At 35.9% G+C, this 26999-nt stretch overlaps 1 protein-coding gene across 1 annotated transcript in view; it reads left to right on the top strand.

The window, feature by feature from the left end:
- ASZ1 (ankyrin repeat, SAM and basic leucine zipper domain containing 1) overlaps nt 1-26999 on the top strand; it is a 70547-nt gene that overhangs the window by 636 nt on the left and 42912 nt on the right. Inside the window, exons 3-4 of the mRNA XM_081243546.1 lie at nt 3542-3664; nt 5697-5808. Coding sequence (XP_081099672.1) covers nt 3542-3664; nt 5697-5808 — 235 coding nt within the window. The remainder of the gene's footprint in view (nt 1-3541; nt 3665-5696; nt 5809-26999) is intronic.

The following is a 26999-nucleotide window of genomic DNA, read 5'->3' as shown; positions in this document are numbered from 1 at the left end:
GATTCCTTATTTTAAAAGGTTTGAGTTTTTCTAATGGAAGCACAGTGAATGTTAGTATCTCAAGTGTCCTACATGTCTTACTTGACTCAGTTCTCTCTGCCTTATTTTCTTCCTCTAACACAAATTTGGAATGCCACACTGACACCGCCCATCAGTTCTTCCACCTCCTTCAAAAGGTCTAGTCTGACTAATCCTACCCCACTTTGATAATCCTTACTTACTTTGCTCAGCATTTACTTGTCTATAATTATTATTATGTGTTTCTCAAGAATTGTTTCTAGTTATGTACATTTTAGTTATGTTCTTTGCCTGTGTTGGTTTTGTCAGTGTGTGAATGAAGTAGGAATCTATCTGGATACCTCTTCCAGCCTATCGCCTACTCAGTGTGCTTCCTTGGGAAAGTCATTTGAACTTCCAGAGCATCTATTTCTTTATAAAAACATTATAATTCTGTCTTGGGTCCCATGACATTTTTCTGTGTATTAAATTAAATATTATTTTTTAAAATTACCTTGACATGGAAATGTGAGTTGTTGATAATGACTGAAATTATCAAAGGAGTAACAAGCATCTACTGTCTACCTGTAAATACAAAACGTTCACATACAAAATTGTATATAGCAAAATGTTTTTCTTCTATGCTAGAGATGCATGATTTAGTGGAAAGTAAATCATTTTGGAAACAGTACAGTTCTGGGTTTGATTATTAGCCCTGCCACTTGATGGCTCTGTAATCTTGACCAAGTTAGGAAACTTCCTAAACTTCAATTACCCCCTTTTAAAAACTGGGATGCATTGTATCAAAGGGTTTTTTTTGGGGGGGATTAAAATGAGAGACTATATATGGGTCTTAGAACATATAGGCATTATATAAATATTAGCTGTTGTAACAAGTAAGAAGGATCGTGTGACTGTGGACGATGGAACTTGAATTTGTAATTAAAAAATTAAATTGAATCAAATCGGAATAATTGAAAGAGGCCTAATACTAGGATATGAACACATGCAGGAGTGTGCATAGTGTTGGATGGGATGGAATAGGCAGAAATTTGTTTTAGAAAAGCGAGTTTGCCTTGGGAGTAGTGCGACTAGGTGCAATGAAGTGTTGGAGGCTCTTGAAAGGACTTGAGAAGAGCCTACTGGTAAAGTATTTCGTCAGCCTTTTAAAATTTGTCTTTAATTACAAAAAAATTTTAACTTCCTTTTAAAAAAACAATAACAAATAGGTATAAGTAGAGAAACACCTTTGTCCCCACTTTCACCCATATTACCCCTGAAGTCTCATTTTCACACGTAACTCTTGTTTTAGTATTTCCTGATTTCCTTCCAGATGTCATTATTTAACACTTTAAAAAATATTTTTACTTTTTTGCCTTTCAAAGCCATACATATTCCTGCACCAGTTGGAAGTTTAATTTAAAAAAATGAAACCTCCTTTTGAGTCAGCCATTTTTAGCAGTCTTTGGTTTTTGTTCTTCTGCTATGCACTAACATTTTCAGTTCTCTTTAAATTATTAAATATTTTAGACATTCAAAAATGTATGGGGACTTATCTTTTTCCCCCTGGAGATTACCACTCTCCTATAGTTGGTATTTATTATTCCTATGTACGTCTTTATACTTTTACTATATGTATATACCCCCAAACAAGTCAGTGTTATTTTGAATGTTGTTGAGCTATAAAAATATATTGTCAATCCTTTTAAACTTATCTTTTTTGCAGTATGCTTAGAACGTAATATGTGCTTAATAATTTACTTTTTTGAGCATAGAGGTGATTATTAAGAATTTTTATACTAAAATGCCACATTTGCTTAGCCTTATCTTCACATCTTTTCCTTTTTACTTTTGCTGTCACAGTTTGAGCAGTAAGGTCAGTAAGGAAAGAATAATGAGAAAACAAAATGATCTTTTCTCTGATCTCATTCATATGCTTTCAGTTGCAGCAATTTAAAGAGGAAAATTTGTTAGAGAAGACAAGTTGGGTCAGCAGTATATATATATGTACTAAGACAGTTTTCTGTTGTTTTCTCCTAGGAATTATCATGCACCTTATTTCAATTAAAGTTAGACAGCTGGGAATTTGACAGATATAGTCTTTCAGTAACTTAGTGTTCCTACAGAAAAAAAGTGAGTTCTCCCTAACAAGTCTGCATTCCTTCAGTGATATGACCTTCATCTTTGCAGATGGAACACTTTAGAGCCAGAGACTACAACCTGTAAATTGTAAGGTATATGTAAGGAAGCCTATATTCAGTGGTTTTCACATACAAGTTTTCCTTCTTTGAAACAGAAAAACGTTTTTTTTTTCTTTTCTTAAGATTAGCAGATATTTCTTAGGTTGAAGAGAGAGTTTGCCACTTATATCTTGATCTCTTTATAGCAAAGGCTTTACATAAATTTAATGGGTTATGTTCACTGCCTTTTTATAATCTTGTCCTTGTATCATATCTTCTATGCTCCTCCCCAGTCTTAGATCCAAATCTAGATTAGTTCAACCATTTTTTTTTTCTTTTTTATGTGACTAAACTAATCAGTGCTATCGGGGGGTGGGGGTGGGGGGGGGTATCAGATGACTTCAGGGATTTGTACCGTTAATGATTGGTTTGAGGATTTTAAGGTCAGCTGGCTCTCATCGTTTCTTAACAGTTACTATCCATCCCTTCCTGTCTCATTCTGGATGGTGGCTATTTAAAACTTTATCCTGCTCCTCAGGCCTGATATCTCTTCTGTGCCTCTCCTTATTCTAGCTCACTGTTTCATTCATTTGTCCAAAGCAGAACTTGATAGTTATTTTCTATTTGTTCTTTTCCAACACTCCTCTTCCTCAAAGTAATTTTAAATTCCAATAACCCTGCCTTTGAAATGTCCTTTTGTGTTTCTTCTTCTTTTTCTCTGCTGCCCTTGCTCTGACTTTTGCATGGACTTCCAGCCTCATAACCGGTTCTCCCTGCCTCCTATCCCACTCTCAGCAGTGGTACCTACATTTTCTTTATAATACGAGTATAATGATGTAAATCCCTGGATCACAAAGTATAGTCTACATTTCTTAACCCTAACCTACCTTTTTAACCTTATGTTTGGCCAGTAACCCATGGTTAAATTTTGCGTTGGGAAGGAAGGTAAAGGAGTTTTAATAAGGAATATATTTGGTGTTTGCCACCATAGAGATGTATGATAATATTCTAACTAAAAAGACATGTTTTATCTGTGAAACTTTTTCCAACTGCCCTAGAGAGAAAAAGGAAGCATGTAAAAACCTGTTCTAATATAAATATATATTATATGAAAAAATATTTGACAGATTCTTGGAAAATAGTGAAACTGAAGTGAACTATAGTGAAACTGAAGTTAGCTTTTTAATCAAAGTTCATATATAATTATTTTCGATTTTTCTGAAGCCATTATTAACCAAGAAATTCCCTTCCATTATAAAGTACACAGTGTATGTCACTATGTGAAGTACTTAAAAAATATTAAGGTGACAGTGATTTTTTTTTTTGGTGGGGGAGGTTTTAAAACCTTGTCTTTATATTGACAGGCATCAGTGTAGAGTTCAGCTTTCGCTGTGGGTGGACTCCCCTTATGTATGCTGCCAGTGTTTCCAACGTAGCGCTGCTTCAGGTTCTTTTGGACAGAGGTGCTAATGCAAGCTTTGATAAGGGTAAGATGTTTTAAATATTTAAATATGTGAAAATGTACTTTGTATATTTCTCTGTTTAGAAGCTTAATTATATTCTGTTTGGGGGTGGTGATATATACTTTCCATGCTTTGTTTTCATATATTCACTTTAAAATAAACCTTTGCTCTTGAAAAAAACCGTAATAAGGTTAAGATATTTGAGGTAACTTAACTGATTATTTTTACTGTGATTTTCTTGATTCCCAAGCAGCTATTATGCAAAGTGAAAAAAATTAGTTTTTAAAAAAAAATCTTCCTATTAGTTATATTATATAAACAACATAAAAAAACAAATTAGAAACCATAGATATTTTGAAAAACCTTCTATCCAAAGAGGTAGATTCCATTTATATTATCGTTATAAACGGTTGTGTTCTTACTATATACCTTTAACTTCTATGCTAGAGAGTTTTGATTATTTTTAAGGTAAAATGCATTGAAAGAAAACACTGAAAAGCTGATAATTTAGTGGAAAATTGCTTGAAAATCAGTCTTTGGAATTTACAACTCTACTCTGAATTATATCACATAGAGTTGTTTCAAAGATAATTTATTAAATCCATTTGTTTCTGTCTTTGTCAGTAGTGCTTTGATTGCTTTTGAAGAATAAGAGTTTATGTGCAAATGCTATTTAATTATTATATTGAATTGCTGATTATTTTTTACATGTTTCCAATAGACAATTCATTTCGTAATTCAGGTATAGGTTTCATTTTGGAATTAATTTTCATATTAATTTTGTACTACATTAGATATTTGTAAAATCATTTCTATTTTTTTCTCATTTATATATTTTATATAAATTCTTGTCTTATTGACAATTTTATGTTTAATCTGCTGCTGTGGTAGGTTTTTCTTATTATGTCATTTAAAAATATCACCCAGGGGAAAAAAAGAAAAATATCACCCAGGGACTTCCCTGGTGGTCCAGTGGTTAAGACTGCTCTCCCAATGCAAGGGGCACAGGTTCGATCCCTGGTCAGGGAACTAAGATCCCACATGGCACATGGCGTGGCCTAAAAAGAAAAAAAAAATCTCCCAATGAAAGCTATACTTAGAAATGAGATTTTTGAAAGTGTATATAAAAATGTTGTGCTCAAAAAACTGATTAATAGTTTTCTTTCTCTGCTTCTTGTAATAAGAGGAATACCTTTCAATTATAAAACACTATATTTTGCCCAGCATGTTCACATAAATTATTTTATGTATCCCACAGGCCCCCTCAGGTAGAGGGCAGGCTTTAGCTTCTTATATGTAAGTTAGGTCTACTAAGATATCACTGGAATCACAGTTTATCAGTGACAGAACTGGGACCAGAGTCTATATTTCTATATTTGGTCAATATTGAACCACAAATGTAAACCATAGCTGGCATGACCTATTTTTAATTCCCCAATTCTTACTTGAGAATTGTTTTTTGTTTTGTTTGGGTTTTTAATTTACCCTGATCTCCACTGATGCCATAGAAGCCAAGGGAAGAAGAGTTTTAGGAAGTGGGATGGGCTAAGAGAGATCAAGTAGAAAAGGACTAAAAAGAAACCAATACATGTAGCAGTTAGGACATCTTCAGTAGTATGGTTTGGGCATAAGCCAGATTTCAGTGAGTGGTCAAATGACTGAGAACTAAAGAAGTGAAATCAGAGAATATCAATCATTGTTTTTTAACCATGTGTTCAAGGCATACTTTAATCAACCAAAAACTATTCAACTCCAGGCAGTAAATCTGCACAGAGCCCATGCTCTGAACCACTTTCCTTTTCTCTTGAAGAAAAGAGAATAGGGAAAGGAAATTAGTAAATGAATTATAGGTATACTTTGGAAATTGATAGTTCATCCCTGAGCTCATTTTTTGGTGAAGGAATACAAAGTTATCTGCCAAGAACAAGAGATTTGGAAATAGGTTATAGAATTTTAAGAATGCAATAAATATTTAGAATCTTTTGAATGATAAAAGAAGTTAATTAGATACTTTCTGATGTGTGTGGGGTTTTCCTCACCTTTCCTTTCACTATAGATAAGCAAACTATTTTGATAACTGCATGTTCTGCTTATGGCTCAGAGGAACAGATCTTGAAGTGTGTAGAGCTACTACTTTCAAGAAATGCTGATCCAAATGTTGCTTGTAGGTAAGAACCTTACCATTTGTTCAAAAATGATGAAGATACTTTTCTTTGATTATCAGCCTTTTGTTTGATTATGTTAAACACTTGACAGCATGATTTTTTAAACATCATGAGCAGTGTGTGTTTACTTGGCCATATAGCTGATGAATGAAAGTAAGTCATAAGGTCATGGTTCCAATTGTATAAGAATATCAAAGGAAGGGCATGTCATTAAAGTAGTCTTTCAATTTTTAATATTCAGAGGAATGTCCTAAGAAGTTGAATGAGAGGGAAAGTACGACAATAAACGGAATCATTTTCCTTTGAATTACACACCCAAAAGAATATGATAATTGAGCTATAATAGTAAAGCCTCTTAGTATTCTCTCTATAAAACACAGACCCACTAAACAATTTACACAGATACTATGAATTCCAAAATAATATACCAAAATGTTTCCATTTTCCCAAGACTTTTCCAGTTAACTGTAATATATATGTAATAGTGCCTAGATGCATAGAAGATAAGCAGTGAACGTATCTTGCATCTGTTAAAATGTCAATAATAAAAAAAAAGGAATCAGATTGTTTCAAATTTCTATCACTGACTTCCTTCTTGTCTGGCTCCAACTTCCTATTAAAGCCCTTTCTATTTTATTTAATCTTCAAAATGAAGCAAGAGGGAAGTAGCCTATCCAACAGAAAATGTCTAGTGTGAACAGAATTATAATGCCTGATATATAGAAGTAACTAGGCTTTACTCTAGAAGTAGTTTTCTAATTTAGCTTAGTTTCTGTGACCTGTATAGCAGCTATGGAAGGTACTGTACAGCTGTAGATAATTCCCAGATCTTTTCTGAGGCAGAGATTTTGATTTAGTAGAGTGGTTCAAGCAAGGTCTATTTGGTCTTCCAGTGGATTTTTGGCAAAGCCTGGAGACTTTTTTTTTGTGTGGCTGCATTGGGTCTTCATTGCTGCACGCGGGCTTTCTGTAGTTGTGGCAAATGGGGGCTACTCTTCATGGGGGGGCGCAGGCTTCTCATTGCGGTGGCTTCTCTTGTTGCAAAGCATGGGCCCTACACACACGGGCTTCAGTAGTTGCAGCACGCAGGCTCAATAGTTCCAGCATGCGGGCTCTAGAGCGCAGGCTCAGTAGCTGTGGCACACGGGCTTAGCTGCTCTGTGGCATCTTCCCGGCCCAGGGCTCGAACCGTGTCCCCTGCATTGCCAGGTGGATTCTTAACCACTGTGCCACCAGGGAAGTGCCTGGAGACATTTTTGATTGTCACATCTGGGAGACACTACTGGCATCTTATGGATAGAGGCCAGGGATGCTACTAAACATCCTACAATGTGTAGGACAGCCCCTCAAAACAAAGAATTGCCCATCCCAAAATGTCAGAAGTGCCAAGGTTGAAAAATCTAGTGTGAGAAAAGTCAAAGCTTATGGAGTGGATAATCAGTATTTAACAAATAAATATTTTAAAAGAACTGGGAAAGAAACTACCTGCGACTTCTTAGCAGATCAATTCAGAGGAACTTTTATTCTGTCATTTACAGTATAATCCCTAGTTAGGTATACCTCTTGAATCTGATTGTACCTTGAAATTAGGAACTCCAGGATACCTTACTGAAGTAAACTTCAACAGGTGCTGTAATTTTTTTTAATTGTTGAATTTTATTTTATTTATTTTTTCATACAGCAGGTTCTTACTTGTCATCAATTTTATACCCATCAGTATATACATGTCAATCCCAATGGCCCAATTCAGCACACCACCATGCGCAACCCCCAAGGCTTTCCCCCCTTGGTGTCCATACATTTGCTCTCTATGTCTGTGTCTCAACTTTTGCCCTGCAAACTGGTTCATCTGTACCATTTTTCTAGGTTCCACATACAGCGTTAATATACGATATTTGTTTTTCTCTTTCTGACTTACTTCACTCTGTATGACAGTCTCTAGATCCATCCACGTCTCAACAAATGACTCAATTTCGTTCCTTTTTATAGCTGAGTAATATCCCATTGTATATATGTACCACATCTTCTTTATCCATTCGTGTGTCGATGGGCATTTAGGTTGCTTCCATGACCTGGCTATTGTAAATAGTGCTGCAATGAACATTGGGGTGCATGTATCTTTGAATTATGGTTTTCTCTGGGTACATGCCCAGGAGTGGGATTGCTGGGTCATATGGTAATTCTATTTTTCGTTTTTTAAGGGACCTCCATACTGTTCTCCATAGTGGCTGAATCAATTTACATTCCCACCACAGTACAAGAGGGTTCCCTTTTCTGGAGAAACAAACCCTCTCCAGCATTTGTTGTTTGCAGATTTTCTGATGATGCCCATTCTAACTGGTGCAAGGTAATACCCCATTGTAGTTTTGATTTGCATTTCTCTAATAATTAGTGATGTTGAGCAGCTTTTCATGTGCTTCTTGGCCATCTGTATGTCTTCTTTGGAGAAATGTCTATCTAGGTCTTCTGCCCATTTTTGGATTGGGTTTTTTGTTTCTTTAATGTTGAGCAGCATGAGCTGTTTATATATTTTGGAGATTAATCCTTTGTCCGTTGATTCATTTGCAACTATTTTATCCCATTCTGAGGGTTGTCTTTTCATCTTGTTTATGGTTTCCTTTGCTGGGCAAAAGCTTTGAAGTTTCATTAGGTCCCATTTGTTTATTTTTGTTTTTATTTCCATTACTCTAGGAGGTGGATCAAAAAAGATCTTGCTGTGATTTATGCCAAAGAGTGTTCTTCCTATGTTTTCCTCTAAGAGTTTTATAGTGTCTGGTCTTACATTTAGGTCTCGATTCCATTTTGAGTTTATTTTTGTGTATGGTGTTAGGGAGTGTTCTAATTTCATTTTTTTACATGTAGCTGTCTAGTTTTCCCAGCACCACTTATTGAAGAGACTGTCTTTTCTCCATTGTATATTCTTGCCTCCTTTGTCATAGATTAGTTGACCATAGGTGTATGTGTTTCTCTCTGGGCTTTCTATCTTGTTCCATTGATCTATGCTTCTGTTTTTGTGCCAGTACCATATTGTCTTGATTACTGTAGCTTTGTAGTATAGTCTGAAGTGAGGGAGTCTGATTCCTCCACCTCTGTTTTTTTCCCTCAAGACTGCTTTGGCTATTTGGGGTCTTTTGTATTTCCATACAAATTTTAAGATTTTTTGTTCTAGTTCTGTAAAAAAAATGCCATTGGTAATTTGATAGGGATTGCATTGAATCTGTAGATTGCTTTGGGTAGTAGAGTCATTTTCACAATATTTTTTCTTCCAATCCAAGAACATCGTATATCTCTCCATCTGTTTGTATCATCTTTAATTTCTTTCATCAGTGTCTTATAGTTTTCTGCATACAGGTCTTTTGTCTCCCTAGGTAGGTTTATTCCTAGGTATTTTATTCTTTTTGTTGCAGCGGTAAATGGGAGTGTTTCCTTAATTTCTCTTTTAGATTTTTCATCATTAGTGTATAGGAATGCAAGAGATTTCTGTGCATTAATTTTGTATCCTGCAACTTTACCAAATTGAATGATTAGCTCTAGTGCTTTTCTGATGGCTTCTTTAGCATTCTCTATGTATAGTATCATGTCATCTGCAAACAGTGACAGTTTTACCTCTTCTTTTCCTATTTGTATTCCTCTTATTTCTTTTTTTCTCTGACTGCTGTGGCTAGGACTTCCAAAACTTGCAAACAGTGACAGTTTTACCACTTCTTTTCCTATTTGTATTCCTTTTATTTCTTTTCTTCTCTGACTGCTGTGGCTAGGACTTCCAAAACTATGTTGAATAACAGTGGTGAGAGTGGATATCCTTGTCTTGTTCCTGATCTTAGAGGAAATGCTTTCAGTTTTTCACCATTGAGAATGATGTTTGCTGTGGGTTTGTCGTATATGGCCTTTAATATTTTGAGGTAGGTTCCCTCTATGCCCACTTTCTGGAGAGTTTTTATCATAAATGGGTGTTGAATTTTGTCAAAAGCTTTTTCTGCATCTACTGAGATGATCATATGGTTTTTATTCTTCAGTTTGTTAATATGGTGTATCACATTGATTAATTTGCGTATATTGAAGAATCCTTGCATCCCTGGGATAAATCCCACTGGATCATGGTGTATAATCCTTTTAATGTATTGTTGGATTCTGTTTGCTAGTATTTTGTTGAGGATTTTTACATCTATATTCATCAGTGATATTGGTCTGTAATTTCCTTTTTTTGTAGTATGTGTCGACCTATTTTAGATGTGCAGCAGTATGAAATTGTCTCAATCTAATCTTGGATGTTTAATTTTATGAATGGAGGCACTTTACTACGCCTAGAATATTTTTTTAAAAGCCTCTTAACTGAACTTAACTGGTGATTTTATGGAATGTCAGCAAAATGACTTTTATTGTTAAAAGTCATTTTAACTTTTTAACATTTTAACAGGGATAGCATGCTGGCAGTGTAAAGAAAAATATCTCAGCACACAGGACAGTGCAGTGAGATTTGGGGGCATTTTATAGGTAATTCATTATCAGTGGCAAAAACTGAAACCTATTAGAAGATGGGAGTTTTAGTCTCATGTACAAAATGCCAGAAAATATAAGGGATATGTGAGGGAACTCCTGTTCAGTTAAAACATGTTTAGATGAATTTACTTTCAAGCTGTTGACATAGCCTGTTTTCTTGAACAGTTCTTCTGCTGACAGAAATTACCTCTCAAGAAAAAGAGGGGGGAAGAGTCAGCCATAAAACATACATGGATAGTTTTTGTGAAAGCTTGACGGTCATATGCTTGCCAGTTGCAAAGGAAGTTGACCTGTAACTACTTTTTTTTTTAACTAAAATGAGATCAGTAGTCTTGTTTCATGAAGTTAAAGTAACAGAAGAGTCTTTAGAGATCAGCCTCTAATCTAGAAGACAGAAGTCTCATTTTTGATATATAATGTAGCATGGAAGCCCTTCTGTATTCTATGGATATAACATAAAAGACAGTCTTAGTTTGCATAGAATATGGAAAAAAGAAAAGGAGGGTTTTACCAGTATTAGAAGCAGGAAAATAATTCTAGACCTTATAATGGAAGTGAATCACCTAAATGTACCACTTGGTTCTGTTTGCACTACAAGTGAATAGAAGAATAAAAGTTAAGAAGAAACTGGTGAATTCCCTATACTTAATTAACTAGAGGTCTTGCTGAATGGTACTGAGGAAATTCTACAGTAAAGTTTTTTATTGTATGTAATTTACATACAGTGAAATATTCAGATTTTCAGTATACAGTTGGATCAGTTTTGACAAACTGTGTAACTCACACCTCAACATGGAACATTTCTGTCATCCCAGAAAGTTCCTTCATGCCCCTCCCCAGTCCCAGTAAATGGAACTTACTTATTCTTCTTTATTTTTTTGCTGCGTTGGGTCTTAGTTGCGGCAGGTGGGCTTTTCTTTGAGGCATGCAGGCTCTTTGTTGCAGAGCGAGCTTCTCTCTACTTGTGGCGTGCGGGTTTTCTCTCTCTACTTGTGGCACTCAGGCTCCAGGGTGCATGGGCTCTGTAGTTTGCTGCATGTGGGCTCTCTTGCTGAGGTGCCTGAGCTCAGCAGTTGTGGCATGCGGGCTTAGTTGCCTGACCAGTGATTAAATCCATGTCCCCTGCATTGGAAGGCGGATTCTTTACCACTGGACCACCAGGGAAGTCCCTGGAACTTATATCTATCACTATAAATTATTTTTTGCTATTCTAAAATGTTACATAAATATAATTGTACAGAATATTTTCACTCAGGATAACGTTTTAAAGACTCATCCATGTTGTGTGTATCAAAAATTTGTTCCTGGGCTTCCCTGGTGGCGCAGTGGTTGAGAGTCCGCCTGCTGATGCAGGGGACACGGGTTCGTGCCCCGGTCCGGGAAGATCCCACATGCCGCAGAGCGGCTAGGCCCATAAGCCATGGCCGCTGAGCCTGCGCGTCCGGAGCCTGTGCTCCGCAACGGGAGAGGCCACAACAGTGAGAGGCCCACATACCGCAAAAAAAAAAAAAAAAAAAAAAAAAAAAATTTGTCCCTTTTTGAACCCTCTTGCACTATTGGTGGTAATGTAAATTGATACAGCCACTACGGAGAACAGTATGGAGGTTCCTTAAAAAACTAAAAATAGAACTACCATATGACCCAGCAATCCCACTACTGGGCATATACCATGCGAAAACCATAATTCAAAAAGAAACATGTACCACAATGTTCATTGAAGCACTATTTACAACAGCCAGGACATGGAAGCAACCTAAGTGTCCATTGACAGATGAATGGATAAAGAAGATGTGACACACATATACAATGGAATATTAGCCATAAAAAGAAATGAAATTGAGTTATTTGTAGTGAGGTGGATGGACCTAGAGTCTGTCATACAGAGTGAAGTAAGGAAGAGAAAAACAAATACCGTATGCTAACACATATATATGGAATCTAAAAAATAAAAAAGCTTCTGATGAACCTAGGGTTAGGACAGAAATAAAGACACAGATGTAGAGAATGGACTTGAGGACACCGGGAGGGGGAAGGGTAAGCTGGGATGAAGTGAGAGAGTAGCATTAACATATATATGCTACGAAATGTAAAATCGATAGCTAGTGGGAAGCAGCCGGGAGATCGGGGAGATCAGCTGGGTGCTTTGTGACCACCTAGAGGGGTGGGATAAGGAGGGTGGGAGGGAGATGTAAGAGGGAGGGGATATGGAGATATATGTATACATATAGGTGATCCACTTTGTTATTGTAACATTGTAACATTCCTTTTCATTGCTGAGTTTCCATTGTATGGATATTCTGTACTAATTTAAAGAGATGTGATGAAGTCTTTATGGCCTGACAAAAATAGCTGACTCAATCAGGCAGAAAATTGATTGGCTTGGAAATTGAAAGAAAAGACAGAATAGTATATTCAAAAGACTGTGAAATTGTTAAAATACTTAAGTAGGCAGAATTGAAAGCATATTATGGCTTGCTCTGTGCTAAGGCAGCATGAGTGAAGACAACATAGTGCATGATTCTGTATCCCTAGCAGCTCCTGGTATTAGGTCCAAGCACCTGTAGCCAGTCCCTTAGCTTGTCTTTCCACAGTGTTTTTTGATCTCACCCCTTTCTTCAACTCTCCCCAGATTCCTGTGTCTTTTCCTCTAAAGTTTAAACTATAAAGTCCTACCTATTGCTCCCCCTTTTTTTTAATTTTTAAAATTGTGGTAAAATATTTATAACATGAAATTTGCCATTTTATCCATTTTTAATTGTACAGTTTAGTGTATTTTTTGACTAAACGTTTGCCCCAGGTATTTGAAGCTTTGCAGTCTTTTTGAGCGATGCCTGCTTTTCTAGATTGAGCTGTGAGTTAAACTAAATAGACAAGCATCTTGTCAGTTCTTCAGATAGCTGTGACTGTCTGCTTCTTTGTTTTACCTGCTGAATGCTTATTGGTGATCGTTGTTTGATTTGGTTCAGCAAGCCATTTGTGTATGTGTGCTGAACATCAATACCACTAATTGCTCTTATATCATTTTCAGGGTTTCTTTTACTTCCTTAGCCATTCTAGTTCATTGTTATGGTGAACGTTTAATAATATTCATATTTATTAGATAAAGGTTATTTAAAATAACAACTCTCATCTGCTTTGAAGTTTTATGTTGTTCCCAAATTTTGTACGCAAAGTAGACTTTCAAATCTGCTAGTACATTTGATTCCTAGGTGTCCATGTATTTTGGCAAATTTTTCTTAGTTTCTTCTAACATTTCTCTGTTTCATCTTGGAAATGGCTAATGAACAAAACACCATTTTAATGTGGTAGGTATTATTAAGGTATCTCCATCTGCCACTTCAAGCATTATTATGACAAGCTTCTAAATGTGGGGTTGGGGCCTCAGTTCTGCAGAAGTCTCATCCATTATCTCTTTAAATATTACCTCTGCCCTGTTCTTTTCTCTCTTTCTGGTTCTCTGATTGTATATCTGTTAGACCTCACTGTATCCTCAGTGTCTGTCTTCTTTATTCTCCATCTTTTTGTTTCACTGTGCCACATTCTGGGTAATAGCTTCTAATCTGCCTTTTAGGTCATTGAATCTCATTTCACTTGCTTCTAATTTATTGTTAAACTCATCAACTGAGTTCATAATTTCAGTTATTTTTTTATTTCTAGAAATTCTGTTTGATTCTTTTTAAAATTGGCAGTGTTATAAAGAAGTTATAAAGTATTATTAAGTGTTATAAAGAAGTTTATAGCTTCTTGTTCCCTGAAAATATTTTCAGGCTCTAAATAAAACTTCTTTAATATGGTAAACATATAGTCTAGATGTAACAGTTACAGTATTTGGGATCTTTGTGGGTTTGTCTCTGTTAGCAGTAGTTTCTTATGCTTCTCACTCATGACTAGGTGCTAGTCATTAGATTTTAAAACTTACTTGTTGGAATAATATGAGGCCTCGGATGATCCATCAGAGAGGATTTTGTATATTTCTTAAAGGTGCCTAGGGCACTATCAGTCCAGGACTCATGTAATCTAAGTTCAAGCGGTTGAAGTTCCCTGGACCGTTTCGGTGATGTAAATTAAACCTAAAGAGCTGGTTTATTTGTTTCATCCTTACCCTAAAGATACTTAGAATCCCAGATTAATGTGTCTTGAGTATGGTTTAGTGAGTATGGTTTAGTAAACTCTCTACTTTGTATAGGTCCAGTGCTTTGAATTTTGTTCATCTTGAAGTTTGAAGCCACCAAAGCCACAGCTCAGTTTCTCACTGTGTTCTTATGCACTGCCAGATGTCCTCAAGGCAAAAGCAACTGTTTATTTACCTCTTTGGGTTTTTGCCACTTCAATTAGTAGTTCTTTGATATCTTTTTCAGTCTCTAAGAAATTAAAAAAGAAATTTTATCTAGCTATTTTAAAAGCCTTCACAATTTTGATCCAAATTTAGCTTGCCATTACTGGAAGTAGAAATCAGCATCTTCTAAATTTTTTAATTGTTTTATTTATATGTCTTCTGTTATCTCTTTAACTCTTTGTATTCCTTGCAGACTTTTAAAAATCTTGTTGAAAACAGCATTGATTTATTATTTAATGATCAGTTAACTGTGAGTACATATAGGTCTACCTTGTTCTTTTATTAGTTTTTCTTAATTTTAAAAATTCTTTTTATTTTCCTTCTTATAGGACTAATGGAAAAAAAACTGACAACTTAAAAACCATTTTTAAATTAACACAAATCACGTTTTATGTTTCTCTTGGATCTTACCACTGACAATACTTAGTGTACTGTGTCTAGCAAATACAACAATTTAATACTTGTTTATTTATTTTAGCTTTAGAATTTGTTTCTGGGGTTAGGTTTTTTATTTTGTTTTTTAATGAAACATTTATTCAATGTTTCCTGTGTACCAGGCACTGTGTTAATTGCTCTTAAATATGTTATCTAATATAATCCTTACTGCTCAGTGGTAGATGGTATGTTATTTTTACAGAACAGAAAGTTGGCAATCAAGTGTTTAAGCCTTTGAATGTACCAAAGGTTTGGTAAGGGAATTTACAAGTTTGATGTGAACAGGATCCACCATTGGGAATGTATTTATATTCCCTGTCTTGTCTAGGTTGAGGATTTTTCAAGACAACCAGTTTAAACAGCATGTCTTTTCTAATTGTTGCAAAACACGTCTTAAATTTGCCTTGTATCTTTGGGTTTTTTCCTCTCTTTCCCTAAATAATTGTTGGTACTTGAATGTTCTTACTTGAAAAGTCCACAGATTGCAAAGGGAAGTATGTGAACAGAAAAATATTATCACCTTAATTCAGCATAATTGTATTTAGCTCTGAAAACAAGGTGGCCTGTGACTAAACTGATTGGAACTTGGCAGCTGTGCCATAGTATGGATTTTATCATTCTTAATTTTTTTATATTGATAATGCAGTAACAGATGATATTGTAAATTATTAAAGTCTAAAAGGTCTATATTAGACTATTGGATACATGATAAAATTTGAAACCCTCTTCAATCTAGCCTTAAATTTGCGGTTGATATTTTTATTGAGTAATAATAAGCCTTTAAAAAGTATATATAATTAACATTTCTGTTTTGAGGACTTGTGTGTTTTTCCCCCAGTTTGCTAAAACATTTTCTTATATTAAAAAAATATATATTTTCTTTACATTTAGTAGGCAATTTTTCTGGCAGGGGAGTTTGTTATATTCACATCGCTTAGTCATGAGATAAGGGTTTTGTAAAATGATGTGGCATTTTATTTTTAATAGATGTTTTATTACCATTGATAAGACAGCACACATTAACTAATGTCCAAGGTTTTGACGTAATCATTGTGTGATTGTTAACTTGTTCAGTGTTACCGCCTATACAGAAAATACTCTGGGAAAAATGTTGCTTTCTTTATCACAATATAAATTTAGTTGTAAATGTCACTGGAACAGTTTGGTAGATTGAGGTGTAATTTTCAATTAAAATATTAACTTGTGTTCTAGTTGTAAGTAATGATATGACATATCTTTGCTCTGAAAACATAGGCCGAAGTCACAAGAATATTTTCAGAAAAAAATTTTTTAAATAACTTATTTAGAAAATATTACTAGAAATTGTTATTTTGTGATTTTCTTTTTTTTTTATAAATTGCCTGTCCATATCCTATACTCATCTTTTCATTTACCTGTCTTTTCTTTATCTGCATATAGGAGCTGATCTTATCTTTGTCATCAGTTTCCCATGTATGCAAAAGGTGACAAATATCTTAGTGTTACCTTGCATATACAGGGTATAGGATTAATATTGCTATTCATATATGTGGAAATCTGCTTGGTCCTTTTGAAAGCACAGAATGGAGAGCATAGATAGAGGTGAGAAAAGCTAGCTAATGAAAGCACTTGACACTCATCTCTCAAAACACATACACAGGGCTTCCCTGGTGGCGCAGTGGTTGTGAGTTCGCCTGCCGATGCAGGGGACATGGGTTCGTGCCCCGGTCTGGGAAGATCCCACATGCCGCGGAGCGGCTGGGCCCGTGAGCCGTGGCCGCTGAGCCTGCGCGTCCAGAGCCTGTGCTCCACAACGGGAGAGGCCACAGCAGTGAGAGGCCCGCGTACCACAAAAAAAAAAAAAAAAAAAAAAAAAAAAAACACATACACAGAAACCAAGACTGGAAAAAAACAGGAACAAAGTCCTTTCAAATTCTGACTTGACTTTGTCTTACTTGTGTCTGGCACGAATGGTATATTGTGTGCTGGCTACTAAAGCTTCCACCTGGAAGAGACCCATGCCATTTCTTCTATTTAAGTATGGTCACATGGTCATATCTAACTTCAAGGGAGTAAGGAAGTGTTCACAGAAGGAGAATCAGCAATATTGGATGATTTATATTCCCTAGACAAGACAGGGAATATAAATACATTCCCAATGGTGGATCCTGTTCACATCAAACTTGTAAATTCCCTTACCAAACCTTTGGTACATTCAAAGGCTTAAACACTTGATTGCCAACTTTCTGTTCTGTAAAAATAACATACCATCTACCACTGATACAAGGCCCTCATGATTTACCACGTCACCCTAAATGTATTTTCTTCATGGCCATAATAATTGTATTTCCTTTCTACTGTATGCTTAAAGCAATAGTTAATTTTGAATTTTGGACATAAATTTATACCAAGAAAAACTGATATTTATCTCAGACTTTGCCATTCATTTTTATGTATAATTTGTTCTTACTTTGTAATATCTCTTAAAGTTATTGCAGTTTTGATATTTATCATCCCACCTTAGGGGCAACTTTAATAGCCTCCTAACTGATATTTCTAACTGCACTATTTCTGTGCTTTAGTCAGTCCTATATGCTGTTACCTGTAGAACACACTTCCTTTTGTCTATTAGGTGAAATCCAAAACTCTCCATAGTTTGATCCACCTATTTCTGCTACTCCCTAATATCTAACTTTTATTTTATTTATACAATTTCAGCGATGTTCCTCAGATACATAATCATTCCTGCCTCTTTGTTTTTGCTTTTGTTATTCTTCAATTTGGAATGTCCTCTCCTCCCCTTATTGTGCATTCACATTATGCCTTCGAGGGCCAGATTAATAGTCTGTTAAGCTTCCCTATGTTATTACAACCCACAAGAGTGCTTTTTGTTCATAAGCTATGATTTTGGGTGGGTGATTATCTTGTTTAGCACATTTTTATACATGTCGTGTGTTTTTCTCTTTGTTCTCTCATTGTTTAATACATGAAAGTCTTGATTTTACTGTAAGCCACTTGATTACCATGCCACCATATGTATTTTTCAGCTCCTTCACAATTCTTTCATGTGGTATTTGTCAAGTTTTTTTGTTTGTTTTTGGTTTTTTTAGTATTAGGTTTTTTTTGAATTTTTGAATTTTATTTTATTTTTTTATACAGCAGGTTCTTATTAGTCATCAGTTTTATACACATCAGTGTATACATGTCAATCCCAATCGCTCAATTCATCATGTCAAGTTTTTTATTGAATTTAATATATTTGATATAGAATGATCATTTATCTATTTATAAAACTTAACTGAAACATATCATTTGTGAAATAATTAATATATTAATCCATTTATACCACAGAAAGTATGAAGCATGACTTAGAGCCTGAAAATCTGGGTCCAAATACTACCTCCATGACTTATCAAAGCTAATATTACTATTAAGTCTTTTTAAAATCTTTGAGGCTCAGTTTCTTCTCTCATTGAGAGATATGATATCTGGCTAACTAGCAGGATGACTATGAGAATTAAAACAAGATAATGAATATGAAAGTACTTAACATGCTGCCATTTGATAGTTCTGGTGCTTACCAAATGTTACATTTACTTAAATTGGGAATGTTTCCTGTGCTGTATTATGAGCACCATAATTTCTAAAATGTTTCTGATTGCTTTATAAAACTAAATAAGTATAGGTACATTTTTCTTTAAACATTTGTTATCATTTTAATAAAATACACATAAATGCATGAGTATATTAATTCTTATCTGTAATGACTAAACATTAAAATGATTATGTATTTCAATAGGAAAAAAATCTAGATTATTATTGTGGTGGGTCAGGAATAAATGAGAGTTGGGGATGTGGAAAGAATGGATATAAACTACCTTTCTTGTAGCTTAGCAAGAAAGAGAGAAGAGATATAGGATGCTGTCTAAATGGGAATGTCAAGTACATTACTGACTTTAACAGTTAGTCTTTTAACTCTGTTCTGCTAAAAGAATGAATTTTTTAGGGCTTCCCTGGTGGCGCAGTGGTTGAGAGTCCGCCTGCCGACGCAGGGGACACACAGGTTCGCTCCCTGGTCCGGGAGGATCCCACATGCCGTGGAGCGGCTGGGCCCATGAGCCATGGCCGCTGAGCCTGCGTGTCCGGAGCCTGTGCTCCGCAACGGGAGAGGCCGCAACAGTGAGAGGCCCGTGTACCGCAAAAAAAAAAAAAAAAAAAGAATGAATTTTTAAAAGTTAATCTGGAGTTTGCCTAATACTTCTCAAAAAGATTACCCAGGTAGTGAATATAATTATTTCAAATGCTTTGTGATTAGAAATTATAATCCATCCTCTTCAGAAGTCTCTCTTTGAACTTTGTAATTGATTATGTTTAGATCACCAGATACATTTTCACAAAAAATTAATTTGAAATAAAACCCAACCATATTTCATGTTTTATGATACATATTGTTTCACATATTAGCATCTCTGAGATTAGTATGCTTCCTAAAATTGATGATACCTTAGATCCAATGAAATATAGTAATTTGTTACTTACATATTTTAGTAGTTTTATCTTAGTTTGTACTTTCTGTATTCAGGAATGTCCAGTGATATTAGAAGTCCTGGGAAAAGTGAATAGTGAAAAAATAACATTAAAAATTTTCTCTCATGATTTCATAGCTTTCAAAAATTGAAATTTTTTTCTTACTTAAATATACTCTGTTTCAGCATTTTCCCACCAGAATAAGTTACTTTCTATATATTAATGGTCTGTGCTAAAGAATTTTAAGAGAAGGATGATTCCTGATGCAAGTGAAGCATCAGATATAAAGAATTAATATATTTTTTCATTATACTACCTTGTATACAAATATAGATGATGTTTTCATTAATAGGAAGCATAGTGCTACAATTATATTTCCTTTTGGACAACTTTCCCACATTCCAGTGTTATAGCAATAACTTCATGAATATATAGAAGTGAATCCATTCGTGCTGGGAAAGCTTAATATCTCCTCTTAATATGTCTCTGTGGAATTGTGCAATTATAAGGACCTTTATTTAGTCAAAAATTTACTGGATCTTGGAACACTTTTCCTGAAGATCCCAGCAGGCTGAAGACTTGGAGAGGGAGAGCTTGAGGTGGATCGAGTGCGATGTTAGAGGGAAGCAATTAGCTCCTGTGTTGTTGCCTCTTAGGAGTCCAACCCCTCTGGGAAAATCTGCCCCAGGCCGCCTCCAGAGATCTTTAGGATAGCAGAGGAGTAAGATGTGGGGATCACCTTGCTTCCCACAAATACTATCAGAAATACATCTACATGTGGAACAACTCCTACAGAACACCTACTGAATGCTGGCAGAAGACCTCAGAATTCCCAAAAGTGTGGCTGACAGGGTCTTGGTATGCTGGCCGGGTGTCAGGCCTGTGCCTCTGAGGTGAGAGAGCTGAGTTCAGGATATTGGTCCACCAGAGACCTCCTGGCTCCACGTAATATCAAATGGCGAAAGCTCTCCCAGAGATCTCCATCTCAAAGCTAAGACCGAGCTCCACTCAACGACCAGCAAGCTACAGTGCTGGAAACCCTATGCAAAACAACTAGCAAGACAGGAACACAACCCCACCCATTAGCAGAGAGGCTACCTAAAATCATAATAAGGTCACAGACACCCCAAAACACACCACCAGACGTGGTCCTGCCCACCACAAAGACAAGATCCAGCTTCATCTACCAGAACACAGACACTAGTCCCCTCCACCAGGAAGCCTACACAACCCACTGAACCAACCTTAGCCACTGGGGGCAGACACCAAAAACAATGGGAACTATGAACCTGCAGCCTGCGAACAGGAGACCCCAAACACAGTAAGTTAAGCAAAATGAGAAGATAGAGGAACACACAGCAGATGAAGGAGCAAGGTAAAAACCCACCAGACCAAACAAATCTAGGAAGTAGGAAGTCTACCTGGAAAAGAATTCAGAGTAATGATAGTAAACATGATCCAAAATCTTGGAAATAAAATGGAAAAAATACAAGAAATGTTTAACAAGGACCTAGAAGAACTAAAGAGCAAACAAACAATGATGGACAACACAATAAATGAAATTAAAAATTCTCTAGAAGGAATCAGTAGCAGAATAACTGAGGCAAAAGAACGGATAAGTGACCTGGAAGATAAAATAGTAGAAATAACTACCACAGACCAAAATAAAGAAAAAAGAATGAAAAGAATTAAGGATATCTTAGAGACCTCTGGGACAACATTAAATGCACCGACATTCGAATTATAGGGGTCCCAGAAGCAGAAGAGAAAAAGAAAGGGACTGAGAAAATATTTGAAGAGATTATAGTTGAAAACTTCCCTAATATGGGAAAGGAAATAGTCCGTCAGGTCCAGGAAGTGCAGAGAGTCCCATACAGGATAAATCCAAGGAGAAACACACCAAGACACATTTTTAAAAAATTTTTATTTATTTTTGGCTGCATTGGGTCTTCGTTGATGCTTGCGGGCTTTCCCTAGTTGTGGTGAGTGGGGGCTACTCCTTGTTGCAGTGTGCGGGTTTCTCACTGCAGTGGCTTCTCTTGTTCCAGAGCACAGGCTCTAGGGCTTCAGTAGCTGTGGCAGGCGGGCTGAGTAGTTGTGGCTCGTGGGATCTAGAGCACAGGCTCAGTAGTTGTGGCCCATGGGCTTAGTTGCTCCGTGGCATGTGGGATCTTCCCGGACCAGGGATGGAACTCATGTCCCCTGCATTGGCACGCAGATTCTTATCCACTGCGCCACCAGGGAAGTCCCACTACTATTTTTAATTTTAACCATTTTATTAGGTGTGTGGTGATATCTTATTGTGGTCTTAATTTTCATTTCTCTTTAATTTTTGCCAACATGGTTAGTGATGTTGAACAACTTTTCATGTGCTTATTTGCCATATATCCTCTTTGGTGAAGTATCTTTTCCTGTCTTTGGTGAAGTTTCTTGCCCAGTCTCTATTTGGATTGTTTGTTAGTTGACTAATAAATTATGAGAGTTCTTTGTATATTCTAGATACAAGGCCTGTCTTTTCATACTCTTCTCAGAGTCTTTGGTGGAGCAGAAGTTTTTAATTTTTCTAAGGTCTCTCTCCTCTGTATTTAACTTACATGTTTAACCTGGCCTGCTCTATCACACTTTTTCCCTTGGTGCAAAAACTGCATCACAATGCATCGAACTCTAGAACTACATCTACCTTGAAGCATGTTTCTTTTCCTCTTGTTATATCAGCTAATGATGCCACAGTCTAGCACAAAACAGACACCTGAGCGCCATCCTTGACTCCTCTAATCCTTTACTTTCTCCTCTAACCACCCAACCAAATCCTGTCTATTCTTACTAAACATTTCTCAAGTTCACTCTGTATCATATTTTTATTCTTAGTGCTCTTGTCTTGATTCAGATCCTTATTATTTCTTGTCAGGATCATTGCACTGAGCTCCTCATAATACTCCTGGCTTCCAGTTTTGCCTAACATAAAGCAAGAGAATTCTTGCTTCCATATTGCTACAGAATGATCTGTCCAAAATGCAGCCCAATCATGTTATTCCCCTGCTCAAAAAAATCCTTAAACATCCTTAAATAGCTTACCTTCATCTCCAGAGAAGTTAAAATTTTTTTAACATGATGTACACGCCTTATCTCTCACTGCTCTCTCACACCCAGACATTAGCTCCAACCAATCTAATTTATTGCAGTTTCTTTTTTTTTAACATCTTTATTGGACTATAATTGCTTTACAATAATGTGTTAGTTTCTGCTTTATAACAAAGTGAATCAGCTATACATACACATATATCCCCATATCTCCTCCCTCTTGCGTCTCTGTCCCACCCTCCCTATCACACCCTTCTAGGTGGTCACAAAGCACTGAGCTGATCTCCCTGTGCTATCTGTTTTACATTTGGTAGTATATATAAGTCCATGCCACTCTCTCACTTCGTCCCAGCTTACCCTTCCCCCTCCCCATGTCCTCAAGTACATTTTCTATGTCTGCGTCTTTATTCCTGTCCTGCTCCAGGTTCTTCCGAACCTTTTTCTTTTTTTTTTTTTGGATTCCATATATATGCATTCCATTTATCCATTCATCTGTTGATGGACACTAAGGTTGCTTCCGATCCTGGCTATTGTAAATAGAGCTGCAGTGAACATTGTGGTACATGACTCTTTTTGAATTATGGTTTCCTCAGGTTATATGCCCAGTAGTGGGAGTGCTGGGTCGTGTGGCAGTGCTATTTTTAGGACACATATTAATCAAACTATCAAAATTTAAATACAAAGAAAAAATATTAAAAGCAACAAGGGAAAAGGAAAAAATAACATACAAGGGAATCCCAAGAAGGTTAACAGCTGATCTTTCAGCAGAAACTCTGCAAGCCAGAAGGGAGTGGCAGGACATATTTAAAGTGATGAAAGGGAAAAACCTACAACCAAGATTATCCTACCCAGCAAGGAGCTCATTCATTTTCGACAAAAAACTTAAAATCTTTACAGACAAGCAAAAGTTAAGAGAATTCAGCACCACCAAACCAGCTTTACAACAAATGCTAAAGGAACTTCTCTAGGCAGGAAACACAAGAGAAGGAAAAGACCTACAATAACAAACCCAAAACAATTAAGAAAATGGTAAGAGGAACATACATATCAATAATTACCTTAAATGTAAATGGATAAAATGCTCCCAAAAAAAGACACAGACTGGCTGAATGGACATAAAAACACAAGCCATATATATGCTGTCTACAAGAGACCCACTTCAGACCTAGGGACACATACAGACTGAAAGTGAGGGGATGGAAAAAGATATTCCATGCAAATGGAAATCAAAAGAAAGCTGGAGAAGCAATTCTCATATCAGAAAAAATAGACTTTAAAATAAACACTATTACAAGAGACAGAGAAGCACACTACATAATGATCAAGGGATCAATCCAAGAAGAAGATACAACAATTATAAATATTTATGCACGCAACATAGGAGCAACTCAATACAAAAGGCAAATGCTAACAGCCATAAAAGGGGAAATCGACAGTAACACAATCATAGTAGGGGACTTTAACACCCAACTTTCACCAATGGACAGATCATCCAAAATGAAAATAAGGAAACATAAGCTTTAAATGATACATTAAACAAGATGGACTTAATTGATATTTACAGGACATGCCATCCAAAAACAACAGAATACACTTTCTTCTCAAGTGCTCATGGAACATTCTCCAGGATAGATCATACCTTACATCACAAATCAAGCCTTGGTAATTTTAAGAAAACTGAAATCGTATCAAGTATCTTTTCCGACCACAACCCTATGAGACTAGATATCAATTACAGGAAAAAATCTGTAAAATATACAAACACAAGGAGGCTAAACAATACACTACTTAATAACGAAGAGATCACTGAAGAAATAAAAGAGGAAATCAAAAAATACCTAGAAACAAATGACGATGGAAACACGATGACCCCAAACCTACGGGATGGAGCAAAAGCAGTTCTAAGAGGGAAGTTTATAGCAGTACGATCCTACCTCAAGAAACAAGAAGCATCTCAAATAAACAGCCTAACCTTACACCTAAAGTAATTAGAGAAAGAAGAACAAAAAATCCCCAAAGTTAGCAGAAGGAAAGAAATCATAAAGATCAGATCAGAAATAAAGGAAAAAGAAATGAAGGAAACAATAGTAAATATCAATAAAACTAGAAGATGGCTCTTTGAGAAGATAAACAAAATTGATAAACCTTTAACCAGACTCACCAAGAGAAAAAGGGAGAAGATTCAAATCAATAGAATTAGAAATGAAAAAGGAGAAGTAACAACTGACACTGCAGAAATACAAAGAATCATGAGAGATTCCTATAAGCAACTCTATGCCAATAAAGTAGACAACCTGGAAGAAATGGACAAATTCTTAGAAAAGCACAAACTTCTGAGACTGAACAGGGAAGAAATGGAAAATATAAACAGACCAATCACAAGCACTGAAATTGAAACTGTGATTAAAAATCTTCCAACAAACAAAATTCCAGGACCAGATGGCTTCACAGGCAAATCCTATCAAACATTAAGAGAACAGCTAACACCTATCCTTCTCAAACTGTTACAAAATATAGCAGAGGGAGGAACACTCCCAAACTCATTCTATGAGGCCACCATCACCCTGACACCAAAACCAGACAAAGATGTCACAAAGAAAGAAGACTACAGGCCTATGTCACTGATGAACATAGATGCAAAACTCCTCAACAAAATACTAGCAAACAGAATCCAACAATACATTAAAAGGATCATACACCACGGTCAAGTGGGGTTTATCCCAGGGATGCAAGGATTCTTCAATATACACAAATTAATCAATGTGATACACCATATTAACAAATCGAAGGAGAAAAACCATATGATCATCTCAATAGATGCATAAAAAGCCTTTGACAAAATTCAACACCCATTTATGATAAAAATCCTCCAGAAAGTAGGCACAGAGGGAACTTTCCTCAACATAATAAAGGCCATATATGACAAACCCACAGTCAACATCGTTCTCAATGGTGAAAAACTGACACCATTTCCACTAAGATCAGGAACAAGACAAGGTTGTCCACTCTCACCACTATTATTCAACATAGTTTTGGAAGTTTTAGCTACAGCAATCAGAGAAGAAAAAGAAATAAAAGGAGTCCAAATCGGAAAAGAAATAAAACTGTCACTGTTTGCAGATGACATAATACTATACATAGAGGATCCTAAAGATGCTACCAGAAAACTACTAGAGCTAATCAATCAATTTGGTAAAGTAGCAGGATACAAAATTAATGCACAGAAATCTCTTGCATTCCTGTACCTTAATGATGAAAAATCTGAAAGAGAAATTAAGGAAACACTCCCATTTATCACTTCACCAAATAGAATAAAATACCTAGGAATAACCCTACCTAAGGAGACAAAAGACCTGTATGCAGAAAACTATAAGACACTGATGAAAGAAATTAAAGATGATACAAACAGATGAAGAGATATACCATGTTCTTGGATTGGAAGAATCAGTATTGTGAAAATGACTATACTAACCAAAGCAATCTACAGATTCTGTGCAATCCCTATCAAACTACAAATGGCATTTTTCACAGAAGTAGAACAAAAACTTTCACAACTTGTATGGAAACACAAAAGACCCCAAATAGCGAAAGCAATCTTGAGAAAGAAAAATGGAGCTGGAGGAATCAGGCTCCCTGACTTCAGGCTATACTACAAAGCTACAGTAACCAAGACAATATGGTACTGGCACAAAAACAGAAATATAGATCAATGGAACAGGATAGAAAGCCCAGAGATAAACCCACGCACCTATAGTCAACTAATCTATGACAAAGGAGGCAAGGATATAGAGTGGAGAAAAGACAGCCTCTTCAATAAGTGGTGCTGGGAAAACTGGACAGCTACAGGTAAAAGAATGAAATTTGAACACTCCCTAACACCATACACATATGCTCCTCTGTATGTCTAATAATTCTTTATTATAATATACTCTGTCTAATATTAGTCTGGTTATATCAGCTTTCTTTTAGTTAGTGTTTATATATCTTTTTCCATCTTTTTGCTTTCAACCTTTCTATGCATTTTTACGTAAAGTAAGCAACACATAGTTCTTTTTTGATCCAGATTGATTAATAATAGTTTCCTTTTAACTGGAATATTTAGTCCATTTGCATTTAGGGTACATACTGATGTATCTGTTCCATTTAATTAGTGCTCTTTTCCAATACTGTTTTTAGATTAATCTTTTTATTATTCAGTTTCCTATCTTGCTACTCATTTTTCTATTCTTTGAATGGCTACTCTAGAGATTATAACATGTATTGTCTGCTTCCTAGAGTCTATTATAAATTAGTACTTTTTCCAATTCCTGGACAGTGGCAAGAATCTTAGAATATT

The sequence above is a fragment of the Mesoplodon bidens genome (assembly GCF_964165515.1).
Source record: "Mesoplodon bidens genome assembly, chromosome: 9".
In the NCBI taxonomy this organism is placed as follows: Eukaryota; Metazoa; Chordata; class Mammalia; order Artiodactyla; family Ziphiidae; genus Mesoplodon; species Mesoplodon bidens.
The sequence above is the reverse complement of the archived record's forward strand: the minus strand, read 5'-3'. Positions and strand labels throughout refer to the sequence as shown.